The sequence below is a fragment of the Centroberyx gerrardi genome, chromosome 15 (genome assembly GCF_048128805.1).
Source record: "Centroberyx gerrardi isolate f3 chromosome 15, fCenGer3.hap1.cur.20231027, whole genome shotgun sequence".
NCBI classification, from domain to species: domain Eukaryota; kingdom Metazoa; phylum Chordata; class Actinopteri; order Beryciformes; family Berycidae; genus Centroberyx; species Centroberyx gerrardi.
This window is the reverse complement of record NC_136011.1, coordinates 15,686,200-15,708,443: the sequence shown is the minus strand read 5'-3', so window position 1 is coordinate 15,708,443 and position 22,244 is coordinate 15,686,200. Positions and strand designations below refer to the sequence as shown.

At 43.9% G+C, this 22,244-nt stretch overlaps 1 protein-coding gene across 2 annotated transcripts; it reads right to left on the bottom strand.

Annotated features, from left to right (window-relative positions):
• Positions 1 to 75: 75 nt before the first annotated feature.
• On the bottom strand, positions 76 to 17,459 carry efemp1 (EGF-like fibulin extracellular matrix protein 1). Of its 2 annotated transcripts, none has more exons than XM_071908160.2 (11): positions 17,303 to 17,459; positions 16,498 to 16,601; positions 16,247 to 16,292; positions 15,739 to 16,020; positions 5,807 to 5,929; positions 5,378 to 5,497; positions 4,390 to 4,509; positions 4,095 to 4,214; positions 3,058 to 3,184; positions 2,757 to 2,949; positions 76 to 2,209 (listed from the first exon to the last, which is right to left on the bottom strand). In XM_071908160.2, exons 2-11 carry the CDS (start codon positions 16,576 to 16,578, stop codon positions 2,048 to 2,050), a joined length of 1,374 nt encoding a protein of 457 aa, XP_071764261.1. In that variant the 5' UTR covers positions 16,579 to 16,601; positions 17,303 to 17,459; the 3' UTR covers positions 76 to 2,047. The 2 variants fall into 2 exon arrangements, with proteins under 2 accessions (XP_071764261.1, XP_071764263.1); XM_071908162.2 differs by having other exon boundaries at positions 17,313 to 17,459.
• Between the last annotated feature and the right edge of the window lie 4,785 nt (positions 17,460 to 22,244).

Below are 22,244 nucleotides of genomic sequence, written 5' to 3'. Positions count from 1 at the left end.
GTTCACACATTTCATAGACATTTCTCTGCTCTTGTTGTGGATATGCAGCCTGAGAAGAAAACAGCAAGACCTGGACCCATTTATCCATCATATTTTATTCAACAATATAACTTTTGCTCTTCAGCGTACAATCAATCAAAGATACATATGAAAAAATATATCGGCTATTTTAAATAGAGGAGAAAATCAAAATAAAACATTAAGGCATTTCAATGAAAGAAGTAACAGTCTTGACAGCATGATTAAAAAAGTGTGTTATATTTGCTGTGTGTATACCTCTAAGGCACTATATTCATGTGGATCCCTATTGCATGCTCACTGCTGAAACCACAGAAACAAAATGTAAGGCTAATGATTCACTTTCAGCGAAGACGGATAACTTGCTACACTGAGAGAGTGGTGAATAGTTGAACAACATACTGGTTTTCAATATGGGTTTTCAGTGCTGCATGTCTACAGTGTACAATGTTTCAGCAATAAGCCAAAGCAGACACGTGGAGTCATGAAAGGTAAAGCAGGTAGTGAAAGGTTTCTCATTCTGCCGAGAGTGTGGTGGCACTGAATTAATCCCTTGTGTCTTACATGAGCCAGCTACAGGGCCACGCATTGCAATTATCTCTCTCACGTAAGCCAGCTTGGTGCCAGTGTGACTTCTTGACTGGGACCGACATTAGAAAGCCCGACTGTTCCTCCCGAGAATCACTGTGGCACCAAGTAGCGGTCAATTGGCCTCAAACAAGCGCAGAGGTGAATCGTGCCAAACTGTGTTATGAAAGCCATCATTTCCTGAGTGTGTTCTTGAGTTCAGGGCTCACTGTTATTGCCTCTCTGACCAAGGGTTATTAAGATGGCATCACAGAAACGCATAAACAGCTCAACCACATCCACCGAACCCGGGGCGGTGAACAAGCTCTTTCTCACTCTTTCCCCCTCTCTCTCTCTCTCCCTCTCTCTCTCCCTCTGTCTTTCACACTTTCAAGTGCATGCATGCGGAAACACAGGCAGGCACACATACGCACACACACACGCACAGACATGCACACACACACACACACATACATACACACAGATTTGTTACCTAGGTATGTACATGACTTAACTCCTCTGAGTGAACACTATGGGCATCAAGCCTGTTGTCACACAATGGGTAGCACTCACTCAACTCACTGCACTAAGTACACTGGCAAATGCCCTCCCCTTTACACTTCTAAACTGTTTTGGACTACTCTGGAAATGATTACTCATCATGAGTATAAGCAAACTCACATGAATAGGATGGCGCAACAGTACTGACCCCCACAAAATTTACCGGCACAAGTTGTGATGTTAAAAGCCTGTAAATGATAGCAAAGCTGCTCATATATTTTGGTCTATTGATATGCAGAATAAATGTGTTTTCTGTGTAAGTCTGACATGGAATGACAATAGAGCGCATCGCTGATGCAGACACAGGTTAAAGTAAGCAGGTGCTGGCTTGAAGAAAGCGATACAGTAAATTTAGTTACAGCTGCATCAAGAACAGACTTCAAGGAGAGAATAAATTCATCACAGTTAGGATGTGTGTCCACTAGGCTTCTTTTCCTGAGTGCCAGTGCTTTGATCCCAGTTGTTTTCACTAGGGAAGTAGAATATACAGCCTCCACGAGTGAAAGTGCTGCACCCAGCGTCTTTTTAGTGTGTGCCACCATTTTGTGTGTCCACTCTGACACTTCAAGTTGAAAATGTTTCAACTTTTGTGCTGCTGAAGTCATCATAGATACAAAACCAACACACAGAGCTTGATTCATCCCGTTGCTTCCCAGCACTCTGACAGAAAAAGAAGCCTAGCGGACACCAGCCCTCATTATTAGCTGGGCTGGACTGTCTTGAGCAAGCTACTGTATGTTGGGACTGCTGTGTTGCTGTATGGACTTAGAGTCTGGGCTGGCCTGTGCTGTACAGTCTGTAATGTATGCAAATGTAGGTTTATCTGCTGTGTTAGACTATGCTATGCTTTGCGGAACCGGGCTGGATTTGGGCAGGGTTTTGCTGCTGGGATCTGCTGCGCTCAGAAGGCGTAGGGCCCAACTATGATGGTGAGCCGCAGCAGTGAGCTGGAGCGGTAGTTCATGGTCATGTGGTGAGTGGTCATCTCCAGGTCCACGATGTGCTCCCTGGGGCCCGACAGAGGCTTGGTCAGCACCAGCATGGCGCTCACATTGCTGGAACGCTGCAGGGAAAAAATGACATGTCAGTGTGTAGGTATGTGGATATGGATTTGATCAAATATCTTTCTGGTCTATATTGTACATGGGGGGAGATAGGATGTAGAATTAAATTTTTTTCATGAGAATTTTTGTTTATTAGAATGAAATAGATTAGATGATTAGAATTACAGTTTAGTAGAATTTGTATTGTTTCTTGTTTAGTGCTTAATGTGCCAAATGTTGATCTGTAATTGGGAAGACATGTAATTACTGTGTTATAGGTGTCATGTATTGATATAATAAGAGGTGGAGTGATTTTATGGGCGGGGGATTAGCATGTTTATTATAGGGTTTTTTTTTATTAGCTTTATTATAGCTTTGTTTTTGTTATGTTGTGAACTATAAAATCTCAGGAAGATGGATCTTATCATAACATAATGATTTAGTTCTATTTTTTTTTTACTCTTTAACAGTTTAGCCTTTAATCTTAGCCCATAATCACCCATTATATCCTACCCCATCTTTTCGTGAGACAGTGCAACACAAAAATGTGATTCTCATCCGTCTTACCCTGAGGAAAAATTCTCCGGCCTCATTGCCAGCTTTGATCCTGAAGGTGTTGTGTGTGTTGGCGTAGATGTTGGTGGCCTGAATCTGGAAGATGTCCGCCGGTACAGAGCGATCAGCCTGGATGCTCATGTATTTGTAGACGATTGATGGAGTGAGACCCTGGCACTCCGTCTGAGACCGACAGATGCAGCGACTGCAAGGATACAACAGTTACCACAATCTGTGTGAAGCGTGAACTGAACTGCATTGAGAATAGAGAAGAATAGAGAATAGATGAAAGATTTGGATGCTGTGTACTGACTTCTCGGAGGTTCTGATGTAAGGCTCCTCGCAGGGGTTTCTGGGATAGCAGCGGAAACCTCCATAGTAGTTCCAGCACATTTCTTCCTCTCGGCAGTCATGGGTCCCTGTCTCACACTCATTTACGTCTAGTGATGGACAGAGCGGGACAGAGAGAAAGGAGTATTGAATAGTCAGGTGGATAACAATGCCAATATACACACACACACACAAACACACCACATACACACCAACTCATATGCATAAACACACTTCCTTTACAAAACAGGGCAGTGGAAAGACGATCTAAGTTTAGGATGCATAAAATTTGGGAATGGTGCAGCGGGGTTGTTGTTCCATTTCCAGCAGTCACGGAGATGTGAGGAAGCCCAAGAGGGAAGCCTGCAGGACCGTAGTAGAGATGAATACCAGGGAAGCCCCCGATGCAACCGCACAGGCCCAACTGCAGCTCTCTCCCTGCTGCAACCCCACCATGAAAACAGCCCCATCAAACGTGCCCAAAACCACAGGGCTATTTCTGGCACAGCAACCTGGATTCATCACCGAAAGGTCCCTCTGACACAACAAGCTGGATTCATAGCTCCCCTATAAAGCCTGCACCTGACCGAGGGGGAGAGGAAAAAATAACAGCTCGCCCTTTGAGAGAACGCCGGAGCTTCAAATAAATCCACTTCAAGAAACCAACATCATGCACATAAATTCACAGAGGTGGCTTAGCAGGGCAACACAAGGTTGCTGTGTTTGTGTTACCTAACCTCTGCATTCTTTCCATGACAGTATTGGTTGAGAGTTAGCTTTCATTCCTGCTTGGGAGGCGGACGAGTGGATGATAGGCGGAATGATCAAGTTCTTCTAATAGTTATCTTCAAAGAGTTCAGGAAGAGGAGGAAGGGAGGAAGAGAAGAGGAATGGCTTGGGAACTTGGTTGCGTGTGAAAGCGGAGGGGAGAGGAGGGGAGAAAATAACGAACTAAATGAATAAATCAATTGTGAGAGGGGATTAAAAAAGGAAGGTGGGAGAGGAGGAACAATGCAGTACCTTGACACGCCCTGATCCCCTGGAGCTGGTAACCTTCTGGACACTCACAGGAGTAACTTCCAGGACTGTTAATACACTGGTACTGACACATGTAGCTGGAGTAGCTGCACTCATCAATGTCTGTGAGGGAAATGTACACACCAAACACACACACATACCAGACAATGAACGTGGCAGAGTACAAATTCATGATTCAAAGATGGGAATGTGTTTGGGTGTGCGTGCACATTACATGCATGCATCCCAGTGTGTGTGTGTGTGTGTACAGCGTGTGTGTGGATGCATGTGTGTGTACCTTGACAGGACACAGAGTCTCGTGCCAGTTCGTAGCCCTGGTCACACTGGCAGAGGAAGGAGCCCATCAGGTTGTAGCACTGGTGCTGACAGGGGCTCTGCATCTCACATTCATTCACATCTGAAACAGGAGCAGCCATTTAAAAATGACAATAGTAACGTGATACTTTATTGAGGTCAAAGTGCAGGTTCAGCGACAGAACAGCGCCCCCTGCAGCTGGGAGGGAGTCAGTGTCCTGCTTTAGGATGCATCAGCAGGCTCCTCTGGTTGAAAGGCGGCCTTCCTGCCCTTTTATCTAGAAGCCACACCTAGTGCATTATGCATAACTGCAGAGAGACACACACACATGCACCACGTGTGCACATGCACATATGCACACTGCAGCCTTTCCATCCCTTTGTCTGTCTTAGCTGGGAGCCCGTCATGGGTTTTGAGAGATTTCTAAATATGTTCCAGATATAAACAGCTCTCTATCGCACCTTCTATCAATACACAACATTTTCAATAAATCTTTCTTTGACTTCAGTGGGAGATTTGCCACGGGGTTCAGATTGCATGATTGCCCACGGCTTCCAGGCAATCCAATGTTTACAGTGCATCATTTGTTGTTTAATCCAATACTGCTCTCAAAACCTGCACCTTGAGGAAATTGAGGGATAACAGAAAGACAATGAGTGTTATGCTGGACAATGGTCAGCTACACCCAAGCTGACCTCCGCTGCTGTGTGTTACACTGCACCTCTTAACTCTTCTCACGGCTTTCCTTCCTTTGCATTCAGCCCGCGAGGAACAACAGGTGTACAAAGCTATTAAAAGTCTGCCTGTGAGCAGATGAAGCGGATGTCCAACTGCAGCAAAAGGTCTGACTTTTGAATTACAAAGGATCTAAGCAAAATATTTTTATCATTTGATGTTGCGCATAATAGAAACACACACACACACACACACACACACACACACACAGACACGTGTCTTGAAGGCGACTTACCAATACAGCTGTGGTTGTTGCTAGCCAACTTGTGACCCGTGTTGCACTCACAGTAGTACGAGCCCTGGGTGTTCACACATCTGTGCATGCAGTAGTGGGACAGGACACACTCGTCTCTGTCTGCGGGAAAACACACACACACACACACATACACACACACACACACTGGTTGGATGATGAGAATTCCCAGTCTTAATGGCTTGATAACTACAGGAGACTGATCTACACTTACTGACATTATCAGGGTGTGAGTCAGGCAGTAAAACATATATCGGAAAACAAAGCTACTCTTAAAATCCACAGTGGTGATATCAATAAAGGCTACAAAAAGAGATAAAACACCATTTTCAAAAGCTTAACACCATCACTCTTTAGTAATGCTAAAAAGCAAGCGGAGGAGAGTGTGTGTTGTGTCCCTGAATGACTCACCTACACACTGGTCTCCGTTCCTCTGGTAGCCAGGAGGACACTGGCAGGTGTAGGAGCCTCTGGTGTTGTAGCATGTCTGCTCTGGGCCACAGGTGTGTCTGCCTGTCGTACACTCATCTATGTCTGCAATACACACACACACACACACACACACTATACTTAATGCCTACTGTATGTAGGAAGAGATGGCATACAGGGCAAAACAAAACGCCTGGCCTGTATGATATTTAAACCATTTGTGATTTTGAACTCCTTTGCACACACAGTACTAGGTATGATCACTGACACCATCGCAAATATCCGCACAAATACACACACATACACACAGAGGGCAGGCGATTAAACGGAGAGGGCTTTTATCCAGCAGGCTCTGGGTGTGGTGGAGAGCTGGCAGATCATATCTTCTGCTAACTGGACAGCAGTGTGAAGGGGGAAGAGAGTGTGTGTGTGTGTGTGTGTGTGTGTGTGTGTGTGTGTGTGTGTGTGTGTGTGTGTGTGAGAGAGAGAGAGAGAGAGAGAGAGAAAGAGAGAGAGAAAAAAGTGAAAGAGAACAGCCTCTTAACCAAAGAGGTCATCTGATAAGTCTTGTGCTTTTTATCACAATAACAACGCCTCTCTGTTTCACACACACACACACACACACACACACACGAACACACACACACACACTCTCTCTCTCTCTCACTCTCTCCATTGCCTATGAGTTGTGCCATGATAAGCAGGTGTTTGATGTTAGTGTGAGCAGCTTAAAAACACAAAACTCCTCCTAGAGAGATGCTGAGTCATACTAGATTCCTCAGATCCGTCTTCACTGTTTTTTTGCTGCAGTACAGAAAGCAGACAGTCTACACTGTAAACAGGCTTAGAGACGATTCTGCAGATGTATCGCCAGCTGACCTCCCCGTCTATTGATCGAGAGAAAGTCTTAAATGATAGATATGACTTCAAAAATATGAACTCAAAACTGAGACTTAGCACTGAGAGCTATGTCCAGCATCTCACAAATAACTGGTACATACAGTAAACAGTGTTGGGACAGTGAGGTGATGTTACTCCTTTATAAAGTCCTTTTGCCTCATGTTCATCTTTTGATATTGATCCATATTAAAGAGTAATTGAATCAACAACAAATGAACTGTTACAACACTCAGCAACATTCTCAATACTTACACTACTAACTGTATATTTGGCAAATCAAGCAATAATACAATAACCATAAATCAACCAGCCTGGGCTAACATCATGCCAAAGCAGTGGAATGCCTCTCCTTTTCATGTCGACCTCATAAACACTTTCTCAATTTTGGTTTGATGGAGCCAGAGCCTCTTAAGGACGGCTTTTCTCTCTGTAACACATGATCAACTACCCCCTGCACCTCCCCCCACCCCCCAGTCTCTCTGTCTCTCTCCCACACACACACACACACACACACACACACACACACACACACACACACACTCACAAACACACCCATATACCCCCACCCCTATAGGCCCACCAGCAGTCCTCTTGGGTGGTCTGACACAACCCATCATATGCAGACAGCTAGTGGGCATCAGTTTAACAGTGTTTCAGACAGTTATCCTCAGTACCATACACACACACACACACACACACACACATATATATGTAAACATAGAAAAGGTGGAGTATGCTGTTACCACCTTATGATTGACACTTGGGTAATTACAGTTACAAGTTGCAGAGGAGATACCAGGCTCTGAAGCGCTTTGAAAACACACTGCATGTGACTAACCGTAAGTGTCCGAAAATTGTATAAATATGGAAGGGAAAGTGACGCTTCTCGGGAAGCCCGGCGTACGGAAAAGAAAGAGTCACCCTCACTCCCTTTCTCGAAAGCTTAAAGCGCTCTAAACAAAAGCATATGTGCTGAACGCAACCCAATATTTCATTCACAGGAATATCTTGTGGCGGCTGCTACCTTGTCACTAAACCTTTAAAAAGCTGGCAATAAAAAGTTCCACAAAAGCTTTGGAGGGGTGTGTGTGTGTTGGGGAGGGGAGGGGAGGGGAGGAGGAAGGGGTGGGGGGGGTACAGGGGGTAAGGGCATCCCAGACTAGCCTGCTCTTAGGTCCCATAAAGCCTCCACAGCTGACCACATCCAGTACGGTCCACACAGTCTGCCATAGGAAAACAAGTTTTATTGCAACAAGCCATTGAGTGAGTGATGATGTGTTGCGTGAGGGGAGAAGCGACTGTGTTCTCTGAGGTCAGATTTTTTTCTCATCAACACTCATTTAAGACACAGCTCACAGGTTCAATAGCGGCTTCCTACTGACAGTACGCTGTAACATCGTGGGAATGATAAGGCCGCTGAGCAGAGGAGTGGAAGATGTGGAAGGAAAGAATGAGGAGAAAGGGTGGAGGCATTTTTTAAGTGAAAAAGGGCTTTTCAACATTTGAAGCTAGATTTACGGCCGTGTGTGCATATGTGATGTCAGAGTTAAACTCCTAGCTTTTCAGGGAGATTAACTCTAAATGCCTTGTGGGAGTAGGGGGAGTGATGGGGTTGGCGGCAGCTCAAAGCATGCGTGTGTGTGTGTGTGTGTGTGTGTGTGTATGGGGGTGGGTGGATGTGTATCTGAGGTCCTGTTTGAGGTCCTCTAGCACAACATTGCCTTTTGATAGACCTTACAATATTTTACAGTATAAAGTGATATGCTGTGAAGAGGTTCTTGTTTGGTGTGTGTGTGTGTGTGTGTGTGTGTGTGTGTGTGTGTGTGTGCGTGTGTGTGTGCGTGTGTGTGTGTGTGTGTGTGTGTGCACAGGTTCGCGTGTGCAAAAAAAAGCATATCAGTCCAAAACAGAGACTAAAAATTGTTTGGACAGAATTCAGAACAATGTGTTATTTGCTCCAGATTTATACTGACATGATAGGGCTTGTTGTAATTATCACTTGAGAGCATTTAGTCTTGTTTTCACTGAACCACTGCAATGGAAAGCAGGAGCTGTTCCAAAGAACAGTTGGAGCCATCCTGCTGTTGGACAGCATCTCTGTTTCCCTCTGATTATTGGATAATTCAATCTTTGGGAAAGCAGGGGGCAAGATGTGTGATGTTAATAACCCATAAAATTTCACAACGTCAAATTTATCAGTGTGTCGTACACCAGCCCCTGAGCGTTTGTCTTTGCTTAACCTCAGACACCTTAATATTACCCCTCCTGGCTAACACTCTATGTTGTTTCATTTGTGCATAATTCTCTCTGAAATGCAGTGTGAAATACTTGTACAGTTATTACTGTCTTGAAGACAACCTCAGGACAAATGGGAGTGGTAGTGTTTCTCTTTCAAAGCAAGTCCAAACACAAAGTAGATCAGAAATCAAAGAATTAAAGACAGTCAAACCTTATATTTTGCGCATTAAAGTGATCCATCCCTACTTGTGCATGAAATATTTCCACAGTTACAGTTACAGAACTATTGCAGTGAAATTCTCACCACTCCCATGATTCTCATCTCATCACTCATCGTTCACACAATTAATAAGGAGCGGGAGTTTTAGTCATGTTGACACTTACTAATTGATTTGTGACTTTGCTCCACTCACTTCTAAAGGTCAGGCAGCCTTGGTGTTCCTGAAAGCTCCTCCAGCGTTCCAGCTACACACCCACATGGCTCTGACTGATGATAATCCTTTCTATTACTCTGAAAATGTCTATAAAAAAGAGCCGCTGAGCAGCTCTTCTGTTTCTCAATATGAACATGATCAATTACTCTGGACTACTGTCATGTCAGCCAATTAGTCAGCTAGCTTGTAGGCATTTGCGGCCATAGAGGCGAGCCTGTGGCCTGGAAGGAGAGTGGGAGCTATAAACACAGATGCTGAAAAGGTGGCCGATGTATGACTGAGAGAATAAGAATGAAGGAGAGGGAGCAACAGTGTGAGAAAACAGAGAGACTCGGGGACCGCATGTGAGTGTCACCCAGCTGAGCGGAGCGGTGATTTACAGCAACCCTGTGTCCCTTTCCATCATGAGGTAAGCGGAAAGATCAACACGTGTAAGCACATCAGAGTAGGAAGCAGCTGGCCGTTGGACAGGCACCGACCTCAGGGAGAATAGTAACAACAACATTAAGCACTTACACGCAGGAGGCACGGCAAAGCTGCTTCCCCTCGCTCCTCTCTGCCATGGCTGCTGTGATGGCAGGGAGGAGCCACCGGCCGAACGCAAGCAATAACAGCGTACTGTACAGGAATACCGCGGCAGCCGGAGGGACGGCTGGATGGTGTAAAATACAGGGTGATTTCACCATATAATGCAGGTCATGAAGGAGGCGTAATGAGGCTAAAATCATCTTGGATTCATTTCACAAAGCACATAGGCTTCCATGGAAAGACAGCAGAACTTCCTGTACTCTTTCTCCCACTCACTACTGTTCCTCATGCCAAACTGCAAGGTCAAGGTAATGTTTATTATCTCACAGAGAGAAAATTGTTGTGAGTCAGTCAGGCATAATCACTCAAAAAGACAACATTTACATAAGTATGTTTACAAAACATAACACTAAAAGGGAAAAGTATAACAAAAAAAAGTTCCTCCAATTATCTTGATGGAGACTGAAAGATACTCTAGTCTTATCCGGCAGGTCAGGCAGCTGGTTCTAACTGGTCTACGACTGTCACACTGACATGCCCATTAAAACACAGGAGGGCTGTCATCCATTTTCTGCAGCTGATTTAAGATTATACCCCATAAAAATAGTGTGGTTGGCTTTAGGATGTTATTGTTGTTGTTTCAGTTGTTGTAGCTGTTGTAATTCTTGCAATTGTTGGTTTCTAGAATCAAAACATAGAAAGATATATTGCCATATTGCTTTGTTAACAAACATTAACGATATCAAAATGCATTCAATAAAATAAGCATGTGTAATTAAGAGCATTAAGTAATCTATGACTTTTATTGACCCTTAATCGGCGACAAAGGAATGGCAATCAATATTTCTCTGGCATAGTTTATGGTGGCTTGTAATTGACACAAATAATAAAGTCACATTTTCACAACAGAGACAAGTAACCTAGCTAATTAGAGCAGAGATCGAAGAGATAATATATCACAATGTAAAATACTACTCTAATAATACTGCTTTGTCATTTGCTTCCTTGGCTGGGTGGGGAGGGGGGTGGATCTTCCAAAACAGAGTACAGGCCAGAAAGTGAGCTTTGAAAGCCTGAAATCTCAGCTCCTGGTGAAGTAATTGTTGAGTCACTGGTATTAATCACAATCCTATCAACCCGCCGCAGATATATTGTGGTCATTTTGTGCTATGAGACAGTAAAAACCTTACTTATTGCACCTTTAAAGATGCAAAGCATTCCAAGTAGCATGAGCAATTAAAGTGTTCTAAAAATAGTACCGGCTGCATCCTGCCCAGTTGTAGCAAACCACAAACCTACACCAACAAATAGTAATGCAAACAGGCCTTTTATAAATATCAGTGCGACCATTACTTAACTGTCATATGTAGCAAAATAATCAACAATTAAACAACAAAAAGCACAACTTACAATATTCAAAGATGCAACATTCATTCTGTGCATCCACTTAAGATACCATTCACCACTTGGACGGCAAAACGTGTCAATGCTGAAACTACATTCAAACAGGTGCAACGGGCTGGACGGCCAGATCAGAGGGCAGCACGAATCGCCCCGGGACATAGTGAAAAGGTTCTGCAGTAGGACAGTGCAAATCACCAGTCTGAGGACAGGTGGAAGACAGGAGCGGAGCAGGTAATAGGAGGGTTCAAAAGGCTAAAAGCTGTGACCCAGGTGTCTTTTTGTTCCAGTGCCATCAGCCTCCCTCAACAAAGTGCTGCTCTGTATCTAAAGTAGGTCAGTAATCATCAGGCAAAGGCTTTGTGTTTGATCCCGTTTCCTGTGATGCCGAGCAACAGAATTTTTGTCTGAATGTTTTTATTTCACATCCATTATAGCACGCATCTCAGTATTGAAATCTTCCCCCTCTGTGCAAAAACGTTTTTCATATCAGTGTTCCTTTCCTCTTATCTTCTATGGATGTTTTGGAGAAAGAAACACTGATAGGATCACATCTGAAGGCATTTCCTGCAAAGCTGTAAACCTTTTGCTGTATATCATTAAATCTTTTTGTACGCTCTATGGACAGGCAAATGCTGGTAGCTGTGTCAGGATGAGACAACGAGTGAAGCTATCAAACCTCAAACTCTAAAGGTCAAACTCCCTGGCAGTGTCCTGTTGTGCTGTGCTACCACTCGGCTCTCTGTGCGTGTGCTGCCGACTGCATTCCTGCTCCTCACAGATCGATCCGATGCTTATCTGTCAAGGTGGTGAGTAATTCCTACCATCACAAAAGATGGGAGCAAACGGAAAAAACAACCGCCGCTGACATTCCAGAGATATTCCTCCCAAGTGCATTGCATCTTCGTGGAAAAATGTTATTGCTTGCACTCTGCCTCGTACGGAAAAGTACACAAGTTCTCTGTCACACAGGGCTTAAGGGTCTTAATATAACATATTTAAGAAGATTTCCAACCGTCGCAGGTGAACTGTGTCCAGACATAGCTGGAATTAGGAAGGCATGTAGACGGTAGTGTGGCCTACACGACCTCAGGAAACCAGACAGGTAAACAGGAGTGGCATGTCCTTTCATGTCACGTACTGGAGTGCATGAGTATCTAATTTAGAGATGAAAAATAAATAGGCGGCACCGAAGTATGTACTTATGTCGAAGTATGTATACGCTGGACTTGAGCTGTAGTATGTAAACTCGAGATTTAACTCCCTTGTGATGAAAACCACATAAAACACAAACTTGTATCATTCTCTTTTGGCCAATATTAGATGTTTTAGTTAGTTTCTTTCAAAGGTGAGGGTGTACTCTCAAATAGCGTTCGACTGTAAATGAGAATCATAAAATATCCTCTTTCCACTTTTCATCGGCTTTAATGACTGATTCGACCACTTTGATGGATGACCTTCATTTCTGGGAGAAAGTGACCTCACTCCTGCTGAAAAAGAGTTAATATGCATACACAAGCCTACAACAAGCCACTTGTAGGCATCTCTGGTGGTCAACAGAGTATGTGAATGTGTGTGCGTGTGTGTGTGCGTGTGTGTGTGTGTTTTTTTGAGGGTGGGGGAGGTCATGGAAAGGCAAGGCATCATTAAGCTGTCACACATACAGTAAAGGTTCATAGTCTCTCTCTGTGGCCACTCTGGAATAGGGCGACAATTTCCCCTATGTGTCACTAGAACAACACAGGCTTAGGCTTGAGTTCAAGTTTAGGGCCAAAGGGGTTTATTGCCCATTTGCAAATGGTTATCAAACGTGGGAACACATCTTAAAGTGAAGTTTAACAGGAAAAATAGCTTTTGTTTGCCTTTTAATCAATGTAAGGAATAGTGCACTTCAGAGTATCTAACTATATCTTTAAGTATTTCTTTAACAAATGAATTTGTGCGTTGGAAATTTGGCAAACTTTTGTACGCCTGCAATGTATTTAGCTGATTTCTCGTCTATTCACCACACACTACAGCAAGTCACCAAAACAGCTCAGCAGCAGTTGAAGCCATGACGTACTCTGGTAGTTCTGTGGTTATTTCGCCAGTGTCAGCCTTTCATCTTCGCCTTTGCCCTACCTGACTCTGCACTCCGAGCTTCCTCCACAGAGTGGTGAGTTAGCAGGGAGGGAGCCTGATGCACGCGCTATTTGATACACTGAGGTTTCCCCCATTGAAAGTGGATGGGAGATCCCTTAGTTAGCAAAATAGCGGTGCAAAACAGCCACTGTGGAAAAAAACGACCACTCTGTTTCCAAGAACAATTGGCTCATAGTAGCGAGTTAAGGGTAACGACGGAGAAACCAGAGACTGATGTAAACAAAGATTATATCACTCTACCAGCAGAAATATACACCCACATGACAGCACGAGACGCGCACCAGTTAAAACAACAGTCATTTCAAAGCGAGAAGACTGACAACAACAGACTATCTTTGTTTAGCCCATGCACCGAAATGGCATGCCAGTGAATGAATAAGTATTATGCCCATGCCAGCTAGCTCATGTGGTTACTCTAGCTGATATGCTGCCATGTTTTACACCCTAATAAAACCTAATTGGAGGAAGGAGTACCGCCATGGGTTTCAATTCAGAGAAACACATAAAGCACCTCACACATATCTTTGCCCCAGGTGTACAATCAAATTTGTTACTTTCACTGCAGCCTTGTGGCCACAAATCTCACCGCACAGCCACTCATGCTCCCTGCTAATTGGCAAGAGGAGCTCTTAACCACTGAGCACATAATTATGTCTTACATTACATTTATTGAGCTAACTCTGTAAATATCCCTTTATTCAATTTCAAACATCCCCCACCCCCACCCCTTTCTCTCTCTTACTCACCCCCCCTCCCCTCGCTCTCCCTCTCTCTCTCTCTCTCTCTCTCTCTCTCTCTCTCTCTCTCTCTCATGTAAACCAACACAGATGCCCAACTAAAGGCTGCAAGAGGTTAGGACAGAGAAAGCAGAGAGATTCTCTCAAAGTTCAGCTACGAACATCTGGGAGAAAGCAACAAAGAATTGTGCCAGTTGTGTGTGTGTGTGTGTATGTGTGTGCGTGTGTGTGTGTGTGACAGAAAGAGAGAGAGAATCTTTGAACCACTCCCCATTTGAGAAGATCAAAGAGCCTCTCTGAAACATGGGAACACACCCACACACAGCCTTGCACAGCTACCACAAACACAAGATAGTCAAGGTCCGGAGAATATCTAGGTGTAATGGCTATATCTTAGCACACAGCTTGCCCCAGTATTACAAAAACACTTTGGTTTGCCCCCAAAGCAGAAGTCCTCAACACCCAAAACAAGAACAATTTTCTTGTTTTAAGAAGAAGCTGAACGCAGGCCAAAAACATCATGCTGTGAGCAACCAGAGAGTTTAGAAAACATGACATCACAGTGAGGAAAACTGAGAGGCGTTCAACACATCTGGCAGCTATGCATGGTTTAGCTGATGATGACTGTCAAACAGATGGATGAACGGTTCACCTTCGGAGCTCTGCTTATTGAGGCTCTAAAGTCATTAGCAAGTAATTATTAAATACCTAGTCCTGCTCACTGGACACATTCTCCCAGGCTGCAGCATTGTGTCTGGCCAAGCGTTGTGTGTTTACAGATAAGTCAAATGTAATGTAGGCATGCTGCTGACATTCAGGAGGGAAAAGTCTCAAAGGCCAAACATCTATCAATATCGATATTTAACTGTCAATGTAACGTAGTACACAGCAGTCAGCGGACCAACCGGGATTCCAGCACCTGCAAACACTTTGCATTATTTTGAGAGGGCTGTAATCTGAAGTCTCATGAAGGCCTGCTTGGCCAAAAGTTTTTAATATTCTCTAGATAAATAGTTACTTTTAATGGAGCGAGTGTGGCGGCCATCCAATTTGTACTTGTAGACTATTTTTGTGGTTGCACCTCTGTTCCTGTTGATGGAGCCTGATTTCTCTCCTGAGGAGGCTGTCATCACCATTTACACAGATGAGAGGACTAGACTGCGTGTCATTGCTGTCAGGTGAAAACAGTGTAACTCCAGCCTTGGTGATTTTCATGTTTATACATCAATTGAAGGACTACATGCTCCTCTATGGGTTGAGAAAATTCCACAACCTTTGGGTTTGTGAAACCTTTTCAAAAGCCATTGGATAAACTCAAACATGTGTGGTTGTCGAGCTAAAAACAAGGCTGACTTTCTTAGTTTCTGAAAAGTTGACATTTTCGAGATACAGTGATGTGTTGGTGTACTGTAGCAAATTAAAGTCTATTCTAATAATAACTCAATTTTGTACCATCTTATAACTAAAAGGGTGGGGCCGGGGTGCCAGTCTATCTCTTAACAAACTTGAGTCCGGCCAAAGCAAGTGGTCTTACCTCTGCAGAAGTTCTGCTCATCTGCGGTGAATCCTGGGGTGCAGCGGACGGTCCGGGTGGTCTGGGAGCCCCTGCGGGTGCCTGGGTGGACCCGCGGGGTCTGAGTCCGGCTTGGCGGGACAGGAGGGACTGGGGGAATGGGGTCCGGCTGCGGTGCCTGCTCCTCTCCATTACTGACAAAGATCTGGGCGTTCTGGGGGAGGCAGAGGTATCCGCCGAAGTGGTTGATGCACTTCATCCCTCCTTTACAGGCATCATCTACCAAGGTACACTCATCGATATCTGACATGGGGCAGAGCAGAGAGAGAGAGAGAGAGAGAGAGAAAGAAAGAAAGAAAGAAAGCATTAGATATGGCATTTTCTTAGGTGATGAGTTTGTTAAAGCATTTACCCATAACTTAAGCTTAGATGAAAACAGATGAAAAACAAAAAGGACAATATCAAACTCATTCAGCACAAAAAGATGCCAGAGTGTGTAGTAACAGATGCATAATCTGTCATTTCTCACCTCTGCACTGCTGCCTGACAGGGTCATACTCATACCCATCTGTACACTGCAAAGAACAGAAAATTGTCAAGTGGATGACAAGGATGACATGTGTTACATATTCAGTGTCCTTTCATGAAAAACATAAATCCTGAGTTCTCCAAACAATCCAAGGTAACACCTCTGTATCTCAAGTATGCCGTTTTTTTCCCTGTAAAACCTGTACTTAAAACATTACAACTTGTAAAAAAAAAAAAAAAATGTTATCTTACCGTATAAGAAATCGGTTCCTCGGCGTCCTGGGAGAGGACATGTGTAAAAACCGCACAGAGACACACGCAGATCCCCAGCATTTCGGCGAAACGTCGGAGCTGAACTGCAGGGAGATGTGATGCAGAGACGGGGAAACCAAATGGATTGAGCGTGCACGATCATTTTTCCTTGACAAGCCTACACGTTTTAATACCAGTTATTACATCACTGATGGCATTGCTAAACGAGTCCCAACATCTCCCGCTGCTGGCGTGATGTTTATGTTGGCATCGCTCCAGCTAAATCTGCGACTTCAAGTGAGTGAAGTGTTTTTCTGCTGTTTTTCTCCAAAAGGATTAGTGCGTAATACGCGTAAAGATCGTGCGTAAACATGTCCTGTTGTGTCAGCCAATGTCAGGGAAATGAACGAGTTAATTAGCCATGCAAAGCTGACTTACCCATATTACAAGTTGATTAAAATTTCACACTTACACTGCAAAAAATATCCACTTTACCAAGCCATTTGATCTAGTATTAATTTCTTTTCTGAGTGGAGTGATCTGCCTTATTCAGCCTTTTTTCCACGATACTGACACTTGTTCTTGGAAAAATCCTTGAAACAAGTGAAACTACATCAGAAACAAGTATCTCAACCCCACTGGCAAAATTTTCCATGTATGACAGATACGATTTTAAGATTGAACATCAGACAACATGACTTGTTAAGATGAATATTATTTTGCAGTGGAGTCCCCATGGTTATCCTGTGCGCAAGGCACTACATATGCGTTAGGTTTGTCATCCTGGGTAGCCTTGGCGACGTACCTGGAGTTACCTGCCGTAATGCTCCTGGCGTTGTAGAAAACGTCCCCGGTTTATATTCTGCTGCAGATCCGCGAGTGCGCGCAGCCCAGGTCGGTCTTTACCCTGCAAATGGTGTAGTGGCTGGTAGATAGTGGTCGGTGTGCAACCAGCGCTTCTGTGGAACATGCGGTTCGTACTGCATGAAATGCTGGGGGCGGTGTACCGGGCAGGTTGAGCACAGGGTTTCTCTCACCGGGTTGTGCGGATACGGTGCAGTAAAGTGATCAGCGGGCTACTGGAGAGTGGCTCCCTCTATAGACTGCCGACCAGTGATGTAGTGCTGAATTAAAAGGTGATCATCATAAGAGCAATACAAACAAAAATCAATTATATTTTCAGAAAAGCTATATGCTTTCCTTCTTAACAGACTCTGTCTTAATACAACTTATGTCATTTTGATAATACTATACTGCAGTACACAATAATTTATGTCATACATATTTGTATCAACCTAAAAACGGAGGTAAACTCTATTCCACAAATGCAAAGGTGGGCAAACTGAGTTATGTTTACCTCCCACTACATCCCCGCCGTGGACTGACCTGCCCCATAACCCTCTAAGACAAATAACTCATTAGATTATATGACCATATGGTACTTGATGGCTTTTTTTTGGTCTCATGACTATAAAATTCTTATAATATTCCTGTAGGGACTTATAGTTTTGCAGTGATGAGGCCCTATGTATACTGTCCTACATTTTATTATAGGATTTCAATTGTTATTGTTCGTTAGGGAACATAAACAAATCCATGTGCAATTTCATTTTTATAGGCTATTACCATTTCTGCACTATACCGTCTTCTCTGCATTTTGGGCTATATTAAGAATGAATCTCCATAAGGTTGGGAGCTGTGACATGCAGACCCCAACAGGCTGTGAGGGACCACAGTACCTCTGTGTGTGTGTGTGTGTGTGTGTGTGTGTGTGTGTGTGTGTGGAGCAGGTGCTAAAATCACATCATCTGTTGAAGACCTCTCTCAGCAACCACTACATTAGCCTCTAATACATCTCATGGTGTTTACAAGATGCCTGCGCTTCAAGAACATCTGCTGGACTTGGCATGGGTTCCTGGATTTCCCATGGGTGAAGAGACAGCGAGTGCTTACGTGTGTGTGTGCGCGCATGTATGTGTGCCAACAGCTTGTTGATGAGTGGATGGGGATGGACTTGGCACCACCTCCTTTAATGCCGACCTTCCAACCCCTCCTCAGGGTGTGGATGACAGAGGATTGCAGAAGCATTCTGCATCATGCCACATAGGTGCAGAGTCAAACTCACTGCTCCCGGCCAAAACCACTTGTCTTCTTGTCCGTTGTGCAAATCCAGTCCATGGATGAGCATTGTTTTTATCTTTAATATGAATATTTACCTCATATTTACTCAGGCCTGCAAGTTGAACACTTTGAAGTTTGGAAATTTACATAAGAGCTGAATCACATTGTCTTTACAGGTTGTTTGAAAAAAGATTTTGGTTCTGCTCTGTACCTTATGTCATACTCATGTCTGTTCACCTGAGGAGTGAATAAACCACTAAAGAAAGTGGCATAAGCACAACTGTATAAAAGGCAAGTAAATCATTATGCGAACATGGACTACCTGAGCAAACGATTGTGCAAAGGCTTAGCTTGACTCTTTGCTAAAAAGTTTATTTTACTTGGCAAGCTATTCAACAGATGCACAAATAAAGGCAGAGACACAGAGATAAAGCACTTGATTAATCAAAGGCGTTTTGACATAGTCTATAGAGATTAATGGGAGAGTTTATCCAAGACTGATGAAAGAGAGGATGAGAGAACATTCCCTTTGGTCCTATTCCTCACTGGAACCAAATGAGACAGTTGTGCTTGCAAATCACAGAGGCACAGAGGCTGAGGTGGGTGGGTTCCTCCCCCGAGTGCACCTCTAGGTGTGAGAAAGTCTCCACAGAAATGTTATTGATGTCAAAGCACATGGTCCTTCTCACACTGAAATTACAAAAGCACTGGTCTTACCGATGCAGTATATTTGCGCAATGATGCATGGAAAATTAATATTTGCACAGAATGAGTGGAAAAAAGTTACCATGCAGGAAGAAAATGCTGACATATGACCTCAAGTGACCCTGGGGTCCTATTTGTTCTTAAGTGAACGAGAGAGGAACATAATGTACCAGATAGCACAAACATACATTTAAATGTCAGAGTGATAGATTGGACCTTAGCTTAACATAAGTACTGCTTGGAGTTTCACAACATCTCTATGATCATTATTACCTAATCCCCCCTGCCCACCACTGTGACTCACACACACACACAAACACACACTCCTGGGGTCACCTTGTGGTATGTGTGTAGTGCATATTGCCGAGAATCTGTTTATTGTCATAGTTACAACTTGTTGAAAGCAGTGTGTGTAAGCAGGAATATAATTTCAGAACACATTACACACTTAAAAAGGACTAATATTCTATCCTGAACTCTGTGTTGATTCAGTTTTTTTAAACCTAAAACTGCTTTAAGTGTCAATTAATGAAAACAATCATGCCAACCAAAATAGAACAAAAACAATTACTGAACACAATAGAATGAAAGAGTTGTCATCTTTATTTTCTTAGGTTATGGAAGGCACCAAATACGGAGGGAAGCACATTACATATTCACAGCAACATAGTCCCAAGATCATTTTTCAAAGCTTAAAAAGAACCAATACTTTGTGACGTTTCTTTCGATGCTGAAGGCAATGCATCAGGTACTGTTGGCTATTGAGCATCAGCCAATCAGTTCCTGATGCAGTATCATCCACATCAGAAAGCTCTGCCTTCACCCCGACATCAATGCAGGGGCAACAAAAGCTGAATCTCTTCCAACAAATTGTGGTCCATCAGCAATACCTCCTAATGGTGAGAAGTGATACAAAAACTCATAAAAGCTAACATCCCTTATTATTCTTTTCAACCAACAGTAATACAATAGCCAATACTGTACAGTACACATCACTGTAAGTCAAGATGGCAGCAGAAGCATCTGCAAAGTGAATTCATGCAAATTCAAAATGGGCATGCATTATGAAAGAGCTGCAAGAGATGGGGCTGCACTTCAAAAGACTGTCGAAAAGAAATTTTTAAAAAGTGGGGAAGGGGGATACGGGGGTGGGGGGGTTGGGGTGGGGTGGATGTGAGAGGAGGAAGAGCAGACAGAGAGGGTGTCTGTGAAATGTGCTTGTGTAATTGCAGTGACATCTTCATTGAGAGCCCTCCATCTCTTTCCTGTGTGCTCCGAGGGGCGTCGCTGGTGCCGGTCGATGGGGAGAGCAGCCGAGGCGCTGCGTTTAGCATAATCCCAGAGGCCATTGTGAGAGGAGCTAGTGAACGACTCACAGTTGCCAGCTGAGATTTCACCAAAACACAGCAGAACACGAGGAGAAGAGGATGAGACAGGAAAAGCGGAGGTGGAGGAGGGGTAAGAATGTGGAGAGGACTCAGGCGAGAGACAGGGTAGATAGTCGTAGTAAGGGAGGGGGAGAGAGGATAAGTGCCAAAGACAACGTGGTAAGGAATCTGAAAAGGGTTATATTTGTGGATGTACAATCTTCTTGTTGGTGAGCAGTGGGGAGTGGCAGTATGGTTGTAGGACCAGAGTGGCTGTGCCGAGTGCGCGGTGTGAACAGCATGGGTGCATCAAAGAGACAAAATATAAAGGTGCAAAACACATGCTTTCTTCCAGGTGGACTGCACCTGTGGCCCCTTATTCGGGACAGTAATTCAACAATCTCCCCCTTTTCCTTCTTTCAAACAATCAGTTACTGTGCTGACTTGAAAGGGGGAAAAAGAGATCAAGAAAAACAGGTGGCAATCTTTCTTCTACTGCGCATCTTGGTGCACAGATCATTCACCTTCGGCTAGAAGCGAAATCCTTTCTCTTCATCATTTCAGGTGATCAGACAGAACAGAGTTTAGATAAACTACTTCACCCTCTAACACATTGTAGAAAACAAGGAAATGGGAAATGTGTTGGTCAGACACTGACACAGTATCTTTGTGGTTTCCCTGTGATGAAGGTTACTGAGCTGAGCTACAGCCAATGTTTAGGGGCCAATGTTGCAAAAGGCATATTGGACAGACTGCAGAATCTCTCCAGGTGATTGTGAGAATATAAAGCACCATCACAGTTGCCTGCAGAGATTACCCAGTCTGTCCCTGGATTCCTCACTCACACGTGCCCGTGTACACACACACACACTATTCTTTGGTGGGTACGTGTGCCTTTGGTGTTGTTTCTATGGGAGTCAATTGGCAGCAGATGGTTAACACCGATCGGGATAAAGACCAAGCTATGACCCTACCCCCCTTTTCCGAAAAGGTCCTCTGTTACCATGGTGACAAGGCCAAGGCACGTGCCTCCCATTGTTGAGTTGTATCCTCCAGGGTCAGCCTCACGCCCAGTTAGGGGTCAAGTGTCACCCAGGCCTCTTACTAAGGTCACGACTCACCAGCCTTCAGCCTTTGACCCCACCGAGCGCTGAAACAAATTGGGAGATGGGGGAGAGGGGAGAACGAGATGGCAAAGTCAAACATAAATTTAGAGCCTTTGAATAATTATAACAGACTGCATAATCATTTGATAGTTTGAGATATTCTGACAAACATAAGTATTAGTTGTTTTTCAGGTTTTTGGAGTCCAAAATAGTCAAAGCGTTGCTACAGATTCCAGTGTGGGCCGTGTACAGTATGGTGGAGGATCACTTCGCATGTTACAGTATGTCCCCCTCTTGTGGTCAAATATTGGTTTGAAAGCTTCATATTTTGTATGGCTCTGTGTACAGTGTGTTTAAGTGTGCCACAAAAAAAATCATATGGACCAGTGTATAAAAGCTGTCACTTATATGCTATATCTTGCTGACATCCATAAGGATATTCAATGGT

Coding starts and splice junctions, on each gene's coding strand:
- efemp1 (XM_071908160.2), bottom strand. CDS start 16,578: ATGCTGGGGATCTGCGTGTGTCTCTGTGCGGTTTTTACACATGTCCTC. Junction 5,930..15,738: donor TGAGCAGAACTTCTGCAGAG/GTAAGACCACTT, acceptor TGTGTATTGCAG/ACATAGATGAGTGTACGACA. Junction 5,498..5,806: donor GAACGGAGACCAGTGTGTAG/GTGAGTCATTCA, acceptor GTTTTCCCGCAG/ACAGAGACGAGTGTGTCCTG.